This window comes from Dipodomys spectabilis, unplaced genomic scaffold (assembly GCF_019054845.1).
Source record: "Dipodomys spectabilis isolate Male_0828 unplaced genomic scaffold, ASM1905484v1 ptg000042l, whole genome shotgun sequence".
In the NCBI taxonomy this organism is placed as follows: domain Eukaryota; kingdom Metazoa; phylum Chordata; class Mammalia; order Rodentia; family Heteromyidae; genus Dipodomys; species Dipodomys spectabilis.
The window spans coordinates 15,463,559-15,486,194 of record NW_024870719.1 but is presented as its reverse complement, the minus strand read 5'-3'; the positions used below and the strand labels follow the sequence as shown (position 1 = coordinate 15,486,194).

Genomic DNA, 22,636 nt, shown 5'->3' with positions numbered 1-22,636 from the left:
AGGAATAGAGCAAGCCATTCTGAAAAAGAGAGGTCAGGAGAGAGATCAGAAATTTCAAGGGCCAAGAAAAAGAAGTTGCAATGTATTTTATATAGCTAAAGAAATAAATATATAACAACAATAGGAGAGAAGGAAAGGTGGAAAAAGAACTGTAGCATCACCATTTATAGCTCAGTCAATAGACTTTTAAAAAAGTTTTTAGACCAAGAAAGAGTATCATAAGCATGTGGCAAGGGTCTATAGCACAGCACAAATGGGTGCTTTTAGAAGTGGTCACCAACACTAAGGACAAAGAGTGGGCTGTGTCCTCCACCATTCAAATATTTATCTTGATTGCATGGGTTAGTGGAAAGGTAAATGCTAGATTAATGGTGAGGGCAGTGAGGTAAATACTCAGCTACAATAGAATATCTAGACACAGGACACCATCACTGACATTAGCATATCATTAGTCATTCCAGCCACAGATCTGTCCGAGCAGATCTCCACTGCAGGCACCGAAGCCTCCGGAACAGGCAATATGAAGTTCATGCTGAATGGGGCACTGACCATTGGGACCATGGATGGAGCCAATGTGGAAATGGCAGAAGAAGCTGGGGAAGAGAACCTGTTCATCTTTGGCATGAGGGTAGATGATGTGGCTGCTTTGGACAAGAAAGGGTAAGCTAGCAACTTCTCTTTGCTAAGCAAGGGAAGGGAATGCAAGCTCCAAGGGCATCTTGCCCACACAGGAAGTCTCCATGAAGACTGGGTTCATGAGATGTGGCAACAGGACATCTCCCTTAATAAAGAGTCCAGGGAGGCCTGACCACACATTATACTGTTAGGAAACTGTAGTTGATGCTACAGTTCTTTTCTGCCCTTTCTTATCTCCAAGTAAAAATAAGAGGAGTTTAGGCACAGGTACATGTTTCAGAGGATGTTGAAAATATTTCCTGATCATTAGAAAGAAATTTCAGTCAATGGCAACAAATTTCAAGAATCTATGGATCTATAAAAGTAACTTAGTCTCCTTTTTTTTAAAAAACTAGTCTTCTTAATACAATGTTTGTTTAGAGCCATAAAGTCTTGCTATTCTACTAGATTGGACTATTGCTCTGTGATGAGAATTTTCATTATCTACTACTTTCAGAGTATTTGGTTACAAGAAATGAATCAAATTTAGGGAGATACAAACCCCTTCAAGATCTAGTTAACAATATTATTTGTACCTGCATTGACACTTGTAATGACTCTAGTTAATGCTAGCATTTCTGAATGCATTTTTAGAGCTAATGCAGTATCTACGTAGTGTGACGTTTTTTGTTTTTTGTTTTTGTCGGTCATGGGGCTTGAACTCTGGGCCTGGGCGCTGTCCCTCAGCTCTTCAGCTCAAGGCGAGCACTCTACCACTTGAGCTACAGCGCCACTTCCGGTTTTCTGGTGGTTTATTGGAGATAGGAGTCTCACGGTCTCTCCTGCCCGGTCTCTCCTGCCCGGTCTCTCCTGCCCGGTCTCTCCTGCCCGGTCTCTCCTGCCCGGTCTCTCCTGCCCGGTCTCTCCTGCCCGGGCTGGCTTTGAACCACGATCCTCAGATCTCAGCCTCCTGAGTAGCTAGGATTACAGGCGTGAGCCACCAGCGCCTGGCTTCGTAGTGTGACGTTAATGATCCACACTAACAAAGCTTTTTTTCATCTCCTGACAACCCTCCCTCCCCCTTTGCAGGTACAAGGCAAAAGAATATTACGAGGCACTTCCTGAATTGAAGCTGGTCATTGATCAAATTGACAATGGTTTCTTTTCTCCTGAGCAGCCTGACCTCTTCAAAGACATCATCGACATGCTATTTTATCATGACAGGTGAGTTCCCACCAGAAGATGGCTTAGGTTATGAAAAAGAACATCTTAAACCAACTAAAACCCATGAACATAGATATGTGATCCAGTCACAGCTTGGGGAAAAATAGTCTCCACCAACATGGCCAGATAGATTTAGTAAGAATCTCAAACCTGGTGTTCCTTTTTACTTCCACTGATACCTTTAAAATGCATCCATCTAATGATGGTTTTATATGTCAGAAGAATCATAAAAAGATGGGGGTGAGGGAGAGCAGAAATAAGAATTTGAAAAACTAGCCATGCCTCACCCCATTAAGCAAAAGAGAATTTTAAGTGGAATCTACATATACATCTGTTAATATAGTTTTCTGTTTTGTTTGTTTCCTCCTAACCACAAAAAAAAACAACAGGTTTAAAGTATTTGCAGATTATGAAGCCTATGTCAAATGTCAAGAGAAAGTCAGTCAGCTATACATGGTAAGTTGTGGAGCTTTGTAAAGGAATCTTGTGTACTATGGCTAATTAAAAATTTTAAGGGAGGCTGGGAATGTGGCTTAGTGGTAAGGTGCTTGCCCAGCCTGTATGGAGCCCTGGTTTCAATTCCTCAGTACCACATAAACAAAGCAGCAAGTGGTACTGTGGCTCAAGTGGTAGAGCACCAGCATGTTAAAGGACAGCTCCCAGACCCTGAGTTCAAGCCCCAGGACTGGCATTTTAAAAAAAACTTGCTTCTTTTTATTAAATCTAATTAGCAAGGTCACACTGACCAATTAAAAGGGAGAAACTGAGGGCTGGAATGTAGTTTAGTGGCAAATCACTTTACTAGCAACTGCAATGTCCTGGGTTTGACCCCAGAACCAAAAGAGAAGAGACAAAAACATGCAAGACAGGGGAACTAGGATTGGAAAAAGAGGGGGGGAGGGGACAATAAATAGAGCAGGAAAGGAAAACATTGACAAGGAAAGGACAAATGTGAATTTCAGTTTTGCACAGTGGATCTCCTCTGTCAAAATTATGACCCAAAGCCAGCTGTGGTGCTACATGTTTGTAATCTCACAGTTTGGAAAGTAGGAGAACCATGAGGCTATTCCACGCAATTTCAGTGAAACCCTGCTTCAAAAGGAAAATAATTATAATGGTCACGGTGATGTATGCCTTTAATCACAACTACTTAGGAAGAGGAGGTAGGAGGATCACAAATTCAAGACTAGCCTTTTGAAGGCAGCAGTAAGACTGAAAATCAAAAGAAAAAAACTCTGGGGCTATAGTTCAAGAAGTAGAGCACCTACCTAGCATGTATAAGTCTTTGAGTTTAATCACAAGCACTGGGAAAAAAAAGTTATGGCCCAGATCCAAGAGAGGCCCATCTTGAAGTCCAACATTTGATTCAATCTTACTTGTTCATTAGCACAAATTGTAGTTTTCTGCTCTTAACAAGAACTGTATTGTTGAGGCCTGATAAACATGATCAGCATGGCTAGGATGTCTATTCATGATCTGATCTGTGAAGATCAGAAGAAAAAAAGGAAGATGGGAAACATTCATTCCATCTCATTATAGTGAGTTAGTAAGTTTCCAAAATCAGAATGAACTAATTGCGTACTGTTTTGCAGTAGCTTAAGGTATAATGGTAGTTTTAGTCTTTCTTTTAAATGCTTTTAAGTCAGTTAACAACTTTGAATAACTTCCAGTGAACTTTCAGAATTCTTTACAATGATAAAGATATAGACTAGGGGCTGGGAAGATGGCTCAGTGGTAGAGCGCTTGCCTTGCATGCCTGAGGCCCTGGGTTCGATTCCTCAGCACCACATAAGCAAAAAAGAAAAAAGCCGGAAGTGGCAGTGTGGCTCAAGTGGTAGAGTGCTAGCCTTGAGCTGAAGAGCTGAGGGACAGCACCCAGGCCCAGAGTTCAGGCCCCACGACCAGACCCAAGAAAAAAAAAAAAAAAAAAGATATAGACTAAATGTCTTTATATTCTGTGTGTGTATCAGTCTCAATGACAGGGCTTAACTCAGGGCCCTGAAATCTCATTTAGGTTTCTTGTGCATGGCTAGTACTCTACCACTTGAGCCACATCTTCAGTCCATTTTTTTTTTTGGGGGGGGGGGGGGGGCCCAGTCGTGGGCCTGAACTCTGGGCCTGGGCGCTGTCCCTCAGCTCTTCAGCTCAAGGCTAGCACTCTACTACTTGAGCCACAGCGTCACTTCCGGCTTTTTTCTTTTTGCTATGTGGTGCTGAGGAATGGAATCCAGGGCCTCAAGCATGCAAGGCAAGCACTCTACCACTGAGCCACCTTCCCAGCTCTTCAGTCCATATTTTTGCTGGTAAATTGGAGGTGGAATCTCAAGGGCTTTTCTGCCAGGGCTGATTTTGAACCACAGTCTTTCAGATTTCAACCTCCTGAATAGCTATAATTATAGGCATGACCCACTGGCACCTTAGCTTGTCTTTATCTTCTTTCACATAAAATTATGAGATTTTGCTGGGCACCAGTGGCTCACATCTGTAATCCTAGATATTTAGGAGGCTACAATCTGAGGTGCTAGGTTTAAATCCAGCCTGAGTGAACAAAATCCTTGAGACTCTTGACATGATACCTTGCAGACATTGAATGTTTATCTCCTCCTCCTTTATTCACAATAGAACCTAGGAAACATGGCTTCCAGGCCAAAACATCGTAACCCTACAGGAGTTAACCAGTTAGAGGTTAGGTCCACAGTTATTTATCAAGTAAAAACTACTTCGTGTCTTTCCTATAGAGAAATATACTCTGAATATGAACAAAAATACAGTCTTCCTCCCTATCTGTCCATCAAGTGTGTTTGTAAGTCACTGTCACTAGGTCCTGTCATTTCCCCATAGCCTGTAATTGGCCTGCTGTTTATATGGGCTTCACATGAATATTATCATTTACAGAACCAAAAAGCTTGGAACAGGATGGTACTCAAAAACATAGCTGCCTCAGGAAAATTCTCCAGTGACCGGACAATTAAGGAATATGCTAGGGACATCTGGAACATGGAACCTTCAGATCTAAAGATTTCCTTGTCTGGTGAAGCCAGCAATGGAGTGAGCAAGACTAATGGAAATTGAATTATGAGCTGTCACTGGGGGGCAGGGGGTGGGGAAGCTTTTATTGAACTGGAATATTTTAAATAATATTCATTGATTTTATTTTGTTTAGTTAACTAATAGTTAAGTATCTCTGGGAATGGGAAGGGGAAGAGTATGGCTGTATTTAGTACTGGAAATAAAGTGTCAGTTTTCAAGGATTACAGGAGTACCCAATTTATTCCTTTATAGTGGATCAGCAACCTGCTAGAAAGTTAGAAACCTGCTGACTTTTTGTGTATATGTCAGTACTGCATCTTAAACTCAGAGTTTCTGTTCATGGGATTTTTCCTCTCAAGCTGGCACTCTACCACTTGAGCCACAACTCCATTTCCTACTTTTTGTTATTTAATTGGAGATCAGACTTTTCTGCCTGCACTGACTTCAAACTTTTATCCTCAGATCTAAGCCCCATGAGTAGCTCACATAAATTCTTAACTACCTTGTGTAAGTGCAAACTAAAGATTCCTATGTAGTTGAAATATTAGGTTTTTTGTTTGTTGTTTTGGTTTTTTTTTTTTTGGTCCAGTCGTGGGGCCTAAACTCTGGGCCTGGGCACTGTCCCTCAGCTCTTCAGCTCAAGGCTAGCGCTCTACCACTTGAGCCACAGCGTCACTTCCAGCTTTTTGTTTTCTTTTTGCTTATGTGGTGCTGAGGAATCGAACCCAGGGCCTCAGGCATGCAAGGCAAGCGTTCTACCACTGAGCCACCTTCCCAGCCCCGAAATCTTAGTTTTTTTACCCATAGGCCCAAACTCTAGGAATCCCACATACGGTCTGGTCACTAGATCCCCATACATCAATACAGACACGTGGGTAGTAGTCCTACTCTCAGGAAAAAAAATAATAAGACACATGGCAAGGGTGATGGAAGGAGATTTATTGTGTGGCATCCATAGGAAGGCAGCCCTTTGGCACATCTTCCAGTCTTTAGCTTTTCCTTAGCTTTGACTGGACTGGAGGGGGAGGGCATGAGAAAGGTATGCATCATTTAAACAGTCTAAGTTACCGGTGTGGCCTGGTTGAGCATGCGCTCACTCTTTGTCTCTGGAGGGGTTGGAGAAAGTGAATCTGAAGGGAGCAGAAGCAGGGCAGCCTCTGTTGCGGGTCAATGGTGTGTCCTGAGTTTCTGACTGGATTCTTTGAGGGCATTTTGCCTTTTTCCACAACATGCTAAGATGACAGCCAAAGTCTAAAAGTCACAGCTCCAAATGCATCAGTTCAGAAGGGTAGCTGGCCTTTGATCACAAGATGTTTGTTGTTGGCAAGCTTTGCCCTTCCTAGAGCCCGAGGTGACTGGCAGCACAATGACTGCGCACATCACAGGATACCGATGAAAAGCAGGGATGAGATGCCACCTTTATCCTGCTTTTAATTTATTTAATTCATGGAACCAGCAAAAACAGCTTTGAAATTACCTCTTCCATGAGTGCACTCAAGCTCCTATAACAAAACATCATAAACTGAATAACTAACAAATAATGGAAATATATTCCTCACAACCTTGGAGATGAGTCATCCAAAATGAAAAGACAGTCAGATTCCATGTCTGCAAGGGTCACTTTTTTGGCTCACAGAGGGGACCTTCTCCCTGTGTCTTTGAGAGGCTGGAGGGACAGAGAGCTCCTCTGGCAGTAGTTTATTTTATTTTTTGATTGGTCGTGGGGCTTGAACTCTGGGCTTGGGCGCTGTCCCTCAGCTCTTCAGCTCAAGGCTAGCACTCTACCACTTGAGCCACAGTGCCACTTCCGGCTTTTTTCTTTTTGCTTATGTGGTGCTGAGGAATTGAACCCAGGGCCTCAGGCATGCAAGACAAGCACTCTACCACTGAGCCACCTTCCCAGCCACCCCCACACACACATTTTTAGATGAGGCCTAAATTTTACCAAATTCTGCCTCTCTACATAAAAGCTTCACAATGAGGAGCTAAACAAGAACATCCCACACTGCCCAGAATATATGTTTTCCTTATTAAAATGACAAGGAACTCATCCATGGTGTCAGCATTCCCCCAAACAATGTTGCATAAAGAAATTTCACATCTTCACTGATGATTCCTGCTTCTTCAGACATCATGCCCACTGTGCACTCAGGAAATCTCTGCAGAGAAAAGACCCAGATCAACTCCCACTTTTCCTCCAATTCCCACTTTCCCCCTGGCCTAGGTAAGCCAGACGGGCCTTAACCAATGCCTTCACAGAAAGATAATCCCAGTTAGCAAACAATTCTTACCTCACAGCTGTTATGAACAGAGGGCATTTACAAAGAAGGTTATGTTTGAAGCCAGGAGGGAAAATAACCATCTTGACCCTCTCTTTGTTCCTGTAAGCTTGGTGTGCAATCTCATAGAGCTGCAAGAGGCAGAAAGACAGACTCAAAGACTGACAAATCATTCATGTGTTTCCTAGAAGAATTGTCCTTAAAAGGTAGAGAAATAACCAGTTTCAGGTCCTCAATTAGCTGCCTCAGCAGCTAAGGACCAGAAGGCTGCAAAGCTACTAGAGACTACTGATAAAAGTCCATCCTCTGTACTTAGCTTACTGCAAAAGGATACCTCACCAGTAGAAGCTCGTTTAAAGAAAACGCTGGGCCATGGGCTGAGAAGGTGGCTCAGTGGTAGAGCGCTTGCCTTGCATGCATGAGGCCCTGGGTTCCATTCCTCAGCACCACATAAAAAAAAAAAAGCCGGACGTGGCGCTGTGGCTCAAATGGTAGAGCGCTAGCCTTGAGCTGAAGAGCTGAGGGACAGCGCCCAGGCCCAGAGTTCAGCCCCACGACCGGACCCAAAAAAAAAAAAAAAAAGAAAAGAAAAGAAAATGCTGGGCCTTGGAGGCTCATATCTAACCTAGCTACTCAGGAGGCTGAGATCTAAGGATTGCAGTTTGAAGCCAACCTAGACAAAAATGTCCATGAAACTGTTATCTCCAATTAACCATAAATAGGTGGAGCTAGCCTTGAGCATAAAAGCTCAGGTACAGTGCCCAGACTCTGAGCTCAAGACCCAGGACTAGACAAAAAGAAAGAAAGCAGAACACTTCCTTCTGTAGAGCTGCTCCAGCAGCATGGAGATTTCCACCAAGGCCTAGCATCTTTTCCCTTGGAGATGCACAGACCCAAGGTAAGGGGCCAGGCTCCACCCACAAACACTCCTTAGAATTAAGTAGCCAAGAGTGAGATTGTATAACCCAAACAACATGGCTATTTAGGAAGCAAGGAATTCCTGTAGGACCAGAGATCTTCCTTCAAATTTGAATCAAAGATCAGCTTAAAAAACTGGGCAGTAAGTATAATGTTTTTGTGGAATGGGAGCTGTTAGTTTACCTGCTTTCCATACTCCAAGGGCACTGTCCTGTCGTCTTCTCCATGTAAGATGAGAAGGGGAGAAGACAGGCATTTCACACTAGGAACGAATGAGAGAAAAGCATTCCATTTAAGAACTGTATATCCAAACGGAGGAATAAAAGGTTAACAATTGCAGCAGTGGCAATCACTGGATACTATGTTGAAAATGAACTATACAGATGTGGGTGGGGAGGGGAGGGGAAAACTGGGAGAGAGGAAGAGAAGGGGTGACATTGTCCAAGAAGAAATGGACTCTTTACCTGACTTACATAATTGTAATCCCTCAGTGCATTATCTTTACAATAATAATAAAAAGAATTGTCTAACCAGAGCTCTCTTTTCTGAGTTATCGCTTTAGCAAAACATGACGTTTGTCCAAACAACAAGAAATCTCTTTCCTTCTTCTAAATTTCATGTAGAAACTATGCAAAGCTAGGCATTTGGTTTCCACCTACAATCCCAGCTATATGGTCGCAAGATCCTTTCTCAACCAATAAAAAGCTGGGTGTGATACATGCTTTTATGTACTTTATGATTGCAGAGAATACTGAATTGGTGAAGATACTAGAGTGTGTCACTTAGCTGTAGAGCTCCTCACTAGCAAGTGCAAGACTCTGAGTTCAAACTCAAGTACAGGAAAAAAATAGAATGAGGGTGTAGCTTGAATGCTAGACAAGCTCAGAGCCCTAGTTCCATTCCCAGCAATGTGTATATGTATATGTATGTATGTATGTATGTATAGAAAGAGACAAAGGTAGAGACAGAGACAGGAGAGACAGATTTACCACCTCGTAAGTAGTATGATAGTTACTTAGTAGCTATAGATGAAATAATAATGAGAGCTTTGAGCTTTTCATAGTCAGCTTACTTTTCATCATTAGGGAAGACTATTTTGTCTTTTTTCATGGCATCCATGAGGGTCTTCAAACATCCTGGAAATTTCTGGTAAATCTATTTTTCAAAATGAGGAAAGAAGCATTAATACTTGCTTCATAGTTATATCATTTGCTATAGTCTCACTATGAACCATAGTAACCGAGTAATGCTTTCTAAGTATAATACAATATTTTTATGCCTTTATGGCTTCCAAAAGTAATTCATGGCCAGGCACTGGTGGGTCATGTAATCCTAGCTACTCAGGAGGCTGAGATCTGAGGATCACATTTCAAAACCAGTCGGCAGAAAAGTCTCCATGAGACTCTTATCTCCAATTAACCACTCAAAAACTGGAAGTGGAGCTGTGGTCCCAAGTGGTAGAGCACTAGCATTGAACAAAAGAGCTCAGGGACAGCACTAGTCCTGAGATCAAGCCCCACAACTAACAACAACAAACAGGTAATTCATACTCACTGGACACTGTTGAACAATTTGTGGGTGGGAACAGGAGAGTAAAACTGGGAGAGAACCAAGGAAGGAGTAACATTGTCCAAAAAGAAATTTACCCTTTACCTGACTTATATAACTGTGACCCCTCTATAGATTACTTTTTCAAAGTAATTCATCTAATTATAGGTAAATTGGGAAAAATAGGAACAAAAAACATGTAATATGACCATTGTAAATAACTTAACATGTGGCTTTAGCTTTCTATCTTGTTTATTTTAAATGTTATTATTTATTTATTTATGTGATACTGGAATTTTAACTCAGGCCTCACACTTTCTTTTTTTCTTTCTTTTTTTTGTGTGTGTGTGTGGGGGGGGGGCGGGGGGGGTTCAGTCTTGGGGCCTGAACTCTGGGCCTGGGCGCTGTCCCTCCGCTCTTCAGCTCAAAGCTAGCGCTCTACCACTTGAGCCACAGCGCCACTTCCGGCTTTTTTCTTTTTGTTTATGTGGTGCTGAGGAATCGAACCCAGGGCCTCATGCATGCGGCAAGTGCTCAGCCACCTTCCCAGCCCAGGGCCTCACACTTTCTAGGCAAGTATTCTCCCAGTACAGCCAATCTTTCAGCTTCTGCGTTGGTTATATTTTAAGATAGTGTCTCCCTTCCTGCCCTATCATCCTGAACTGCAGTCTTCCTATTTGTGTTTAACCAATATCACTGAATGACAAGTATGTGACACCACACTCAGCCACTGGTTTAAGATGGAGTCTTAGGAACTTTTTTTTTGCCCTGATTGGTCTGCAACCACGATCACCTAATTTTTGCCTCTCAAGATGCTAGGATTATACATTTGAGCCACTGAACCTGGCTAGCATCATACAATCTATTCCTTCCTGCTCATAAGAGAATGTTGATATAGAAAAATCTAAAACTTGTTTCTAATGTACATACAATGTACATATAATCAACTAGAGTCATTGGAAAGCAATGTTCTGATTAGCCAAGAATTCTGGTACACGTTGTCATGTCGAAAATGAACTTTACAACTTTGGTGGGGGGGGGGGGGGGGGCTGGGGGGGGCAGGAGGAGGCTGGGAAGGGATGGGAAGGGGAAACAAAGGAGGAGGCTACAATGCTTGATAAGAAATGTACTTATTATCTTGCCCATGTAATTGTAACCCCTCTGTACAGTATTTTCACAATAAAAAATAAATAAATAAATAAAAGAATTCTGGTAAAAGTACTAAACACAGACTAACACAATTTGAGAGGATTGAACATTATAAATGGTTGAATATGATTTAAATACTACAATGCTTTAAAAGATATTTTAGGGTTTGGTTTTTTGGGGTTTCTTTTGTTTTGGTTTTTTGTTTTGTCAGTTATAGGGCCTGAACTCTGGACCTGGGCACTGTCCCTCAGCTCTTCAGCTCAAGGCAAGAGCTCTACCACTTGAGCCATAGTGCCACTTCTGGCTTTTTCTTCTTATGTGGTGCTGAGGAATCAAACCCAGGCCCTCATGAATGAAAGGCAAGCAATCTACCACTGAGCCACCTTCCCAGCCCCTACTTTAGGTTTTATCTTAGCTCTAAATATAGCAATTAGCACTCTACACTGTACATGTATTGAATGTCTTGTTTAATGGCAAATTCCAGTCTAGGGAATTCTCTAGCTAACTCTGCTTCTTCAGTATTTGGATGAAGTCAATACACAGATTAGTTCCTCTGACCTTAAACACTTCATTTTAATAGAAGATGAGGAATAAGGACAAATCCATTCATTTTTCTCCCCTCTACCTCCTCAGCCAACCCACCTGGCTTTGCCAGCACCCATGTGGCTCCCTGCCTTCCCCTTGCCCTGTAATCCAATGCTCCCAGGAGAGGCAGAGAGCTCATTTCAATGTGCCAATCCCATCACAGCACAGTTTTGCTTGATACCCTCCAAAGGCCCATAGATTAAGCCAATATGTCACCTGGGCCTTCTAGGCCCTACATCTATCTGCAGCCTCATCTCTTGTCACTAAGGCCCTTCCTGCCCACCCCTGGGCCCTGCTACCTTCTGCTCTTCTTTCCTACCACAGAACCTTCACCTTTATTTTGCTCTCTACGCAAGACCTCAGAATTTTTCCATAGCAGATGCCTCTGTATCTTGCACAGCTCCACTCAAAGGGTTTTATTATATTAATACCTGCTACTATATTAACCCTTGCTCTCCCCTCTACAATCATTCTGGTCCCACTGTCTTACACTTGTCACTATTGTACTGTAAACAATATGCCTATGAGCTGGGTGCTGGTGGCTCACACCTGTAATCCTAGCTACTCAGGAGGCTGAGATCTGAGGATCATGGTTCAAAGTCAGCCCAGGCAGGAAAGGCCCTAAGACTCTTATCTCCAATAAACCACACAGAAAACCGGAAGTGGCACTGTGGCTCAAGTGGTAGAGTGCTTGCCTTGAGCTGAAGAGCTGAAGGATAGCTCCCAGGCCGAGTTCAAGCCCCATGACCGACCAAAAAAACAAAACCAAAAACAAAAAAATAATATGCCAGGCGTGATAAGCACATGCTAATTTCCATATCAAAAATTGAAAGTAAAGAAGATATTTTTTGCTTTCTAAGTCTTTTGACAGAGTCTTTGTCAATGGAGTAACTTGCTTTTTTATGATAATTATGTTACCAGCAAATGTTTGACTCAGTGAGAACATTTAAAATTTTATCCTTGGTAAGGATTCAGTTGCTAAGTGGTATGCTCAAAACTGACTAGAAGGAATATTTAAATATTTTAGAAGGCAAAAACAGGGAAAGAAGAGACTTAAATATGTAGAGGCACAAATTAGAGAAAGTCTTTACAAAGTAAGTACTATTTTGAGGGAAATTGTTGAGTTTATAGTAGGTGCTTGTCTTCTATTCCTTCTCCATGGGAGAAGGAACCAGAAATTCCTTTGTCCCAAGGCTATCTCCAGAATGTAGAAGATGTCCTAGTACATAATATATATTCAGGGCTGGGACGGTGTCTCAGTGGTAGAGTGCTTGCCTTGCATGCACGAGGCCCTGGGTTCGATTACTCAGCACCACATAAGCAAAAAGAAAAAAGCCGGAAGAGGTGCTGTAGCTCAAGTGGTAGAGAGCTAGCCTTGAGCTGAAGAGCTGAGGGACAGCGCCCAGGCCCAGAGTTCAGGCCCCACAACTGGACCCCAAAAAAACAAAAAACATAATATATATTCAATAAACACTTGTGAAAATTGGCATGCTGTTGTATACAAATACCCCTACTGTACATTTTAAAGTAGTGTCTGTCATTTTCATCTTAGTGTGACTGAATTTCAGCTTGTATATCTGAAGTAGATTTGCACAGAGGAAAGACCAATTCTATGCAGTATTCTCCACTGTTCTGGAGAAGCCGGGGGTGAGGGAGACGTTGCAATGAAGCAAGCAGGACATTGCAAAGGGAAGGAAATGGACCCATAATAGGTAAGCCAGGGTTGATAAGCACAAACTTTAGCTTCACAAGTGTTCCTGTTTTTAGTATTTTTGTTTTTAGCCATGCTGCAGTTTGAAAGCAGGGCCATGCTTGTGCTAAGCAGGTGCTGTGTCACTTAACCCAGGCCCGCTCACAGCTCTTTGAACTTTTAGCCTACATTTTCAAATAGGCCTCGGGCCCAGCCCCTCCTACTTTTACCTCGCTGGGATGACAGGCATGTGCCACCACACCTAGCATATCGATTTGAGACAGGATAGAGAGATGAGGAGACAGGGAAATTATGTCACGTTCAACAAATGTCAAAAGGGCCAGACGTAGAAGTTCAATCCCAGAAATAAAACAAAAAAGGAAATAAGCTCCTCTCTCAGCAGACCTCTTTTTTAATGTGAAGTTACAAGATTAGGAGACCTAAGAGGGGCTTGTAAAATCTGTCTCCTCCTTTGGAATGATTTTTTTTTTAAATCTGGGAGCTCTTCTTGGCGGTGTAGAGACAGAAAAAAATGAAAGGCCTGCCAGGCATAAGGAAGTCCTTATGGGGCGGGTCCTTACCCATTTTACTCACCCAGAACATTGCCTAAGGAATTAGTTGTTGCTAACCAATAGATGTGACCACATGTCTTCCCTTAGTTCAAAATCTATTAAAAGTTACGGGCAGGGGCTGCCCTGCTGACTCTTGAACTCTCATTGTCTGCAAGGAAGCAGGAAATGTTTCTCTTTCTTTTCCATTGCTCCCTCCTGATATACAAAAATAAATCCTTGCTACAACTTTCACCTGTGAGACCCTCCTTTTTGTGTGTGAGAGGCATCCTGAAATGCTTCTCATGATCTGAAGAACCTGTGTGATTGCACAAGAATCAGGAAGCTGAAGGAATCTTCTTCTACCCTCAGGTGACAAATTGAGATGAGGTCTCAATAATCCCAATATCCACATTTCAAATAGCTGGGATTATAGGTATGAGCCAACACAGCTAGACACCATTATTTTTGAGACAAGGTTTCACTATAAAGCTCAGATTGACCTGGAACTTGAGGTCCTCCTGCCTCAAGTTAAAAAAAAAAAGTAGTAACCTGCCTTACAGGTGCATGGTACCTGTAAAAAGACATTAAAATGTATCCCATGGTTATATGTCCTTTGCCATGGTATTAGAGAAAATGAGGACTTGGTTTTTACTTTGGCTGGTAATGTTGGGCTTTATTTTGTTTTTGTGGTACTGGGGATTGTGCCCAGGCCTGGCATCCAAGCTTGATAAACAAAGGCTTTCACACTCCAATCATGCTCCCAGCTCTTTCATTTTGTTTGAGACAAGGTTGGCCTCCAGTTCACAATTCTGCTGCCTCCACCTTCTAAGTAACTAGCATTACAGACAGCCAATACCACACCTGGTTACTCCAATTGTTAAAAGATAATTCATGTCCTCATGGGAAATCACAAGGATAGGGAGGCCCACAAAGGAAATACAGGCTTGCACTGCACAGTTTTGGCTCATCCTGCTGTTCTCAGGAACCTCTTGGTTTTATGGGGTTACAGGGTTCATCTGTCCTACACATTAACATGATCCCACAGAGAATAATTAGCATTCAGGTGGTGGCTGCGAACATTGCTCCTCTTCATTTTCTCTTCCCTCTTCTGCCAAGCTGAGGGCAAGATTTCTTGGTTTGCTTTTTTCTTTTCTTTGATTTTCCCACCCCCTAGGATCAGGACTCAGAGGAAGAAGAATTCACTAAGAGATGCCCTTTAGCAATTCATCTCAAATTCTGAAGGAGAACTTTCAGAAGTCAGCCTGCACCCATTATTTCTCACTCTCTACCAGCCAGACATGCCCTTGGGGAGTCAAAAGTTATAGCCTCCCTACCAGCCTCTCCTAATTGGTCTATCTTCCCCTCTCTTCTATAATACCTCCAGAGATGTATTCTTAATATATCAGTTGCATGCTGGGCATCAGCAGATCATACCTGTAACCCTAACTATTGAGGAGGCTGAGATCTGGAGAAGTACAGTGTGAAGCCAACTCAGGCAAGAGATTCCATCTCCAACTAACCAGCTAAAAGCTGGGATGAAGGTATAGCTCAAGTTAGTAGAGCACCAGCCATGATCAAGCAAACCAAAGGAGAAGGCAGGGCATTAAGTTCAAGCTCCCACAAAATAAAAATGTATACATACATATTCTAGTTACATGAAGACTGTTCTTCCAACATTTTGTGACCACCACCCTATCTACAAAAATCAACAACTCTTCCCTTGACATCTATCACGTCTGCCCTTCATCTTCTTTCCCAAAAGCTGTTCTCTTCCTGTCTCTTTTCCTTTTCCTTCTCTCTCTCTCTCTCTCTCTCTCTCTCTTTTGATCATGGGGCTTGAACTCTGGTCCTGGGGCTGTCCCTGAGCTCTTCAACTCAAGGCTAGCACTCTACTACTTGAGCCACAGCACCACTTCCACCTCCTGACTCTTTGACTGGACCTAGAAGATGCTAGAAGTGAGGGAATAGATTTCAACCTAAGTATCTCATAACGTTATTAAATGTAAATATTACAATAGACCAAGTCTATCACACCTCAGAAAAACTGAGAACCTGAGATGAACATTAAATATAAACACTTAGAAAAGCTGATGTTCAAGAAACAGAAAAAGGTGGACACAGAAAACATGAATCCAAATGAAAATATATTAATATTGGACCATGTTGACTTTAAGAAGTACAATTAAACCAGTTGCCTGTAGCTCACACCTTTAATTCTAGCTGCTTGGAAGGCTGAGGAGATCATGACGCTAGAAAAGTCCTTGACACTCATCACAGCAGCAAAAGCTGAGTATGGTGACATGCATCTGTCCTCCCAGCTATGATGGAGAGCAGGATTTCAGACACATTCCTGGACAGGAAGTGAGACCCCCCCCCCCAATCTCAAAAATAACCAGTGAGGTCAGTTTTATTAACTTTCACAAACTGAAGGTAACCCAAATGTTCATAAAAAGTAGAATGACTCTATGACTCATGTATGGTGTGTTCATGTAATGACATATTAAACAGCAATGAAAACAATCAAACTACACTTGACCCATCATGAATAAAATTCCACAATTACAATTTTGGGAAAAATTAGAATGCATCTTCTATAATTCAACTTATATAGAGAGTTCATAAATAGACAAACTTATATCCCTTACAGATGTATATGCAGGTGGTAAGAGTAAAGAAATGCATGGCTGTGACTGGTATGGAATTCATCTAAAGCTTACACTTATTCAGCTAAGGACTAGGAAGCAACATAATACAGAAACTTTTGGGTGGCTAGTGATGCTAATTGCTTAATTTAAGTGATAGCTAGTGTTCAGTTTATATTGCTCTTGAATCATGCCTTTCCATCTATTTTTCTAATTAAAAAAAATATTGAAAAGATTGTATCTGAAGGCTGGGAATGTGCTTTAGTGGTAGAGAGTTTGCCTGGCATGCATGAAACCCTGGGTACCTCAGTACCACAGAAAACAGCAAAAGCCAGAAGTGGTGCTGTAGCTCAAGTGGTAGAGTGCTAGCCTTGAGCAAAAGAAACTCAGGGATAGTGCCCAGACTCTGAGTTCAAGCCCCAGAACTGGCACCAAAAAAAAGTTTGTATCCAAATTGTTATATACCTATGAGTTAATGATATTACTAGCAATTGCTTGAAATACTATAATTTTGCTCAATGAATATTTGCATGAAAGTGAACATTCAGATTCAATGTTGTCTGACTGAAATTTTTTAAATTACCTCTTACGTTATTCAATATTTTTAGGTTTTACAGGTAATACCCTATATGAAGCTGAAGCCTCTTCAAGACTATGAAAATCTGTTCACTGGTTATTTCAGCAAGTAATAAAACTACTTTTCTCTGAAGACAGGCAAATTCCAGAAAATTCTATGATGGTCTACTAGGCAAAAAAAAAAATTCAAAAGTAGACAGATTAAAATATCCCTATGATATTTTATAGCACCCAATAACAATTTAGAAACTGGGGCCATGGATCCTCTCTTAAGATCCCTCCCCGGGGCTGAGAAGGTGGCTCAGTGGTAGAGTACTTGCTTTGCATGCCTGAGGCCCTGGGTTCGATTCCTCAGTACCACATAAGCAAAAAGAAAAAAGCCGGAAGTGGCGCTGTGGCTCAAGTGGGAGAGCCCTAGCCTTGAGCTGAAGAGCTGAGGGACAGCGCCCAGACCCAGAGTTCAGGCCTCACGACTGGGCCAAAAAAAAAAAAAAAAGATCCCTCCTCATACCCTGTCCCTAATACTATGGATGTATGACTGTAAACAACTAAGCCATATATGCTTATTTTTTTTTAACTCCGGGCCTGACACTTGCTAGGTAGGTACTCTACCACTTAATCTATATCTCCATCTCTTTTTTTGCTTTAGTTATTTTTTGCTTTCATTATGTAAGAGTCTTGCAATTTTGCCGGAGGCCAGCTACAGACCTAATGCTCCTACCTATCCCTCATAGATAGACAGATAGACAGACAGATAGATAAATAGATAGATAGATAGATAGATAGATAGATAGATAGATAGATAGATAGATAGATAGATAGATAGATAGATAGAGATTCCCTCCTATATATCCTCCTATCATTTGTTGAGATGAGTTCTCTGTAACTTTGTGCTCAGGTTGGCCACAAATAATTACTCCTAATCTCTCTTAATCATTGCACCTGTCCCAATTCTTTTACTTTTTGCTTTCTTTTATTATTTATTTATTTATCTATTCTTGGTGCCGGTACTAAGGCTTGAACTCAGGACTTTTTGCTCTTGGTTGTTTTTTATGTTCAAGGCTGGAGTTCTGAAGGCAGACCTCCAACTCAAGGCCCAACTCTTTATACATGATTTTCTTGAGAAAACTGTTTGTTGTATATGAAACAGTGTAAATGCATTTGTCAATGTCCTTAAAGTCTCTACAAACTTTCTTACAATGAAAGAAATATAACTAATCATCTAAAAGCTAAAACTGTATAAAATTTTATTTTCACTTTAGAATATTTATAATAAACAGAAGACAAGTCTAGCTATTTACAAAAGATAATTACAATTAGTGGGAGGAAACTTTCGTGTGTGTGTGTGTGTGTGTGTGTGTGTGTGTGTGTGTGTGTGTGTGTGTGCCAGTAGTAGGTCTTGAACTTAAAGTCTGGGCACTTAGCCTTTTTTGCTCAAGGTTGGTGCTGTACCACTTTAGCCACACCACTCCCACCACTTCCAGCTTTTTTTGCTGGTTAATTGGGATTAGGAGTCTTATAAACTTTCCTGCCAGGGCTGGCTTCAAACCATGATCCTCAGATCTCGGCCCCCTGAATAGCTAGGGTTATAGGCATGAGCTGCCAGCACCTGGTTAACCCTCACCAGGTGCTGGTAGCTCACACCTATAATCCTAGCTGCTCAGGAGACTTACATCTGAGGGTCATGGTTCAAAGCCAGCCTGGGCAGGAAAGTCTGAGACTCTTATTTCCAATTAGCCATCAGAGCACTGACAGTGGCACTGTGGCTCAAAGTGGTAGAGCACTAGCCTGAGCACAATCTCAGGGACAGTGCCCAAGCTCTGAGTTCAAGCCCTATGACCAACCAAAAAGAAAAAATTCCCTCATAATAAGTCATTCAGTATATTAGAAGGAAATAATGAATTACCAAATCCAAAAGCTATCATACTCCTTTAAAAGTAACTAGTTAATAAACTGAGCCAGTATCATGTAAAAATAGTTGAGAAAAGGAACATCCTACTAAGCATAAATGTGTGGGAAAAGCCCATACTTTGATTCCTGTTTAAGACATGGGAGAGACTCACCTTTAACAAAGGATAGTTGATACTTGCAACCCACATGTTGGTAAATGGGGCCTCCAAAACGATGGCATCAACCGGGCACCCTTGAAATCATCAAATGGGGGAAAAAGAAAACTCAGAAACTGCCTAGGGAAAGGGTTCTAGGGTCTTGACAGGAACTCCCTGGATCAAAACCAGTTGTGGAGCTGTGCATGAAGGGCTCACGCCTGTAATCCTAGCAACTTAGGAGGCCAAGATCTGAGGATCACATTTGGAAACCAAAGCAGGAAAGCAGGAAAGTCTGTGAGACTCTTATCTCCAAATAACCAGCAAAGGGCAGGAAGTGGAGCTGTGACCCAAAGGGTAGAGCACCAGCCTTGAGCAAAAAAACAAAGGGACAGCACCCAGACTCTGAGTTCAAGTCCTACTACTAGCACATAAAAAAATTAATTGTGGAAGAAGTGGTGCTGTGGCTCCAGTGGTAGGGCACTTGCCTTGAGCTGAGGGACAGTGCTCAGGCCCAGAGTTCAAGCCCCATGACCGACAAAAAAAAATTAATTGTGGCGATATTGAGTCAAGCAAACTCTTGTCCCACCCCAGACTTATGCATTATAGTATTTTGGTAAGGACTAAGAATGTGTGTTGTCTATGTTTATTGCAGCATTATTTACCATAGCTAAGATATGGAACCAACCCAGATGCCCCTCAGTAGGTGAATGGATCAAGAAAATGTGGTATATATACACAGTGGAATTCTATGCCTCCATCAGAAAGAATGACACTGCCCCATTTGTTAGGAAATGGAAAGACTTGGAAAAAATTATATTAAGTAAAGTAAGCCAGGCCCAAAGAAACATAGGTCCCATGGTTTTCCTTATTTGCAATAACTAGTATATGTCTGAGACAAGCAGAAACGGTCAGATAAGTTGATGTTAGGCGAAATGAACCCCAAGATAAGGACTCAAATGGTTTTTCCTTCTTGCTATTGTTTCTAACATGTTTATAAGATAATTTCCCCATGGTATAACCCCTGTTTTCAGTGTATTTGATGTTGGTATAATTTGTGGAGGGGAAGGGAAAAAAACAATTATTTAAATAGGGATACAGGTGGACTCATTGCAACAATGAGATGTATAAGATGTTATGTGGAAAAACGAACTTTACAACTTTGGCCGGGGGGGATGGGAGGGGGAGATGGGAGGGCAGGGATAGTAAGGGGAAACAAAAGAGGAGGCAACAATGTTTGATAAGAAACGTATTCATTACCTTGCTCATGTAATTGTAACCCCTCTGTACAGTATTTTCACAATTTAAATAACTTATTAATAAAAATAGACAAGTAGACAAAAAAAAGAATGTGTGTTTTCAACAAGTGTCCTCCTCCCTCAGAAATTTCTATGCACCTGATAGTTAAAACCACCACCTTCTTCTATGAATGTAAGATTGTTCAGAACTCAGGTAATTTAAGAAAACAAAGTACAACTGGGGACTGGTTTCTCACACCTGTAATCCTAGCTATTCACAAGACTGAGATCTGAGAATTGAAGTTCAAAGACAGCTCGGGCAGGAAAGTCCATGACACCCATCTCCAATTAAGCACCAAAAGAGTCAGAAGTGGAGTTGTGGCTCAAGTGGTAGAGTGCTAGCTTTGAGCAAAAAGGTTCAGGGACAGTGCCCAGGCCCTGAATTCTAGCCCCAGGACTGTCAAGAAGGAAAGAGAGGAGGTGGAGAGAAAGAAGAAAGAGAGAAAGAAAGAAAGAAACAAACAAACAAAGAAAGAGAGAGGGAGAGAGAGAGAGACACGGAGAGGGAGAGAGGGAGGGAGGGTCAAGAAGAATGAATGTTCAGCATTGCGTTGAGAAGAATGTGCCAGAGGCTAAGGAGGTTTGGTCAACACTCCCTATGAAAACAATTAGGAAGCATATGTGGGGAGAGTGTGTATAAGCATATGTGTACATGCATGTGCATACATGTATACATATATACATGGCATACATGATGGCATATGAGGGCAACTTGTCAGGGAGAAGTCTCAGAGTCAACACCAAGTGAGGAAAGCCCAGACAGCGAGCTCCTTTGCCCTTGAAGCAGTTGAACTCTGAAAACAGCAAAGTGTTTCACAGAATTAGAAAGTAAACAGAACTTTTAATACTCACATCGAACTACAAGGACCAAAGCCAGAGATCAGGATGTGACAAAGGGGAGGCTGTATGGTGTTTCTCAGGCCTTTGGTTGTGACCTCAAAGTCTGCAGCTAGAGTAACCACATACTAGAAACAAACCAGCTCTTATAAAGATGGGAGTCCAGCTTCAAGTCAACTCAGTCTTATTGGACTAAAGTGACTTATCCCACTAAGAAAAGGCCATTATTAAATTATTTCTGGAAGAAGACAGCATCATCCCAAGTCTTAAGACAGCTCCATGACTTCTATATAATTCATCCTAGTTAATTCATTCTAGTTAAGAATAACTAGATGCAGCTGGGCATTGGAAGCTCAGCTTTATAATCCTAGCTACTCAGGAGGCTGAGATCTAAGGCTTGAGATTCAAGGCTAGGCAAGGCTGGAAAGTCCATGAGACTCTTCTTTCCAATTAACTACCAAAAACCAGTAGTGGAGCTGTAGCTCAAGTGGTAGAGTGCTAGCCTTGAGCAAAAAAGCTCATGAACAGTGATCATGCCCTGGGTTCATGCCCCAGGACTGGCACAAAAAAAAAAAAAAAAAAACTAGACATCCAAACATAAAGCCAAAGGGACTGGAAATGTAGTTCCAGGCAAGTACTTGCCTAGCATGTGTGAGGCCCTTGGACTGCCAAATAAATAAATAATATTAATATTGTTGGCTTGGAAATTCTCTTAATTACACAGTATTGTGATAATGAATATTTTTATTCACCCAACATTTCTAAATAGAATAAGTTCTAATTTTTATTTTTTAAAACATGACCTGACCCTATTCATAGAGATTCTAGCTCATAAAACCTGCTAGGATCCAGGAAACCTGCATTTCAAACAGCGTACTCTGTACATTCTATACAAGCTGTTCTCAGATGGCTTTGAGAAACACTGACATCAATATTACACAAGAAGGGCTGGACACAGCAAGCCCTGCCTATTATTTCATAATGTAGAGCTCCTTGCCTGTGACTTAATGTCACTTCACAAGCACAAACTGAGCTTCTTCCTTTTATTTCCCTCCCTCCTCCTCCACTCTCCCTCCCTCCCTCCTTCCCTCCCTCCCTTCTTTCTTTCCTTCCTGCCTTCCTTCCTTCCTTCCTTCCTCTTTCTTTCCTTCTTTCTCTTTCTTTCTTCCAGTCTTTTTAGACAGTCTTACTATGTGCTCCAGATTGGCTCCAAACTCACAATCCTCTGACCTCAGCTTCCTGAGTGCTGGGATTACAAGCATGCACCATCACACATCTAAAAGGACTCTTTTGAAGGTAATTTTAGTTCTGTCCTTAGCATTTATGTTTAACTTCATAACCTGGTATAGCAGCTATTATATATAGTAAGTGCACAGAAAAGACAAAATTTTGCTATGCTGCCAGAAATGCTCTAAACATGGGATGCCTAGTAATCTGTGTGATCAAAGTGACACCAATTTCATGAAGTTTCTTGACTGGTTATTTTCCCACCTTGAGCGAAGGAATGTTAGCCTTTACACATGGTATTACCTTTCTCTTCCAATACCTTTGCAGCGTTGGTGGCGACTCTGTAAGACAATGGAAATGAATGCTTATTTTTAAAAAACCACTCACAGCCCAGTGGACTCTGTAAAACAGAGCATCCGCAG

General features: G+C 41.8%; 2 protein-coding genes across 2 annotated transcripts in view; one reads left to right on the top strand and one right to left on the bottom strand.

The window, feature by feature from the left end:
• Window positions 1-5,067, top strand: part of Pygl (glycogen phosphorylase L) — a 31,981-nt gene extending 26,914 nt beyond the window's left edge. The window contains exons 17-20 of the mRNA XM_042677822.1: window positions 453-660; window positions 1,705-1,839; window positions 2,229-2,295; window positions 4,735-5,067. Of these exons, the coding sequence (XP_042533756.1) occupies window positions 453-660; window positions 1,705-1,839; window positions 2,229-2,295; window positions 4,735-4,911 (587 nt within the window). The 3' untranslated portion in view covers window positions 4,912-5,067. The remainder of the gene's footprint in view (window positions 1-452; window positions 661-1,704; window positions 1,840-2,228; window positions 2,296-4,734) is intronic.
• Window positions 5,068-7,000: 1,933 nt separating this feature from the next.
• Abhd12b (abhydrolase domain containing 12B) overlaps window positions 7,001-22,636 on the bottom strand; it is a 30,722-nt gene continuing 15,086 nt past the window's right edge. The window contains exons 7-12 of the mRNA XM_042677943.1: window positions 22,518-22,555; window positions 18,871-18,950; window positions 9,139-9,221; window positions 8,250-8,328; window positions 7,161-7,279; window positions 7,001-7,028 (exon numbers count right to left, since the gene is read on the bottom strand). Of these exons, the coding sequence (XP_042533877.1) occupies window positions 7,001-7,028; window positions 7,161-7,279; window positions 8,250-8,328; window positions 9,139-9,221; window positions 18,871-18,950; window positions 22,518-22,555 (427 nt within the window). The remainder of the gene's footprint in view (window positions 7,029-7,160; window positions 7,280-8,249; window positions 8,329-9,138; window positions 9,222-18,870; window positions 18,951-22,517; window positions 22,556-22,636) is intronic.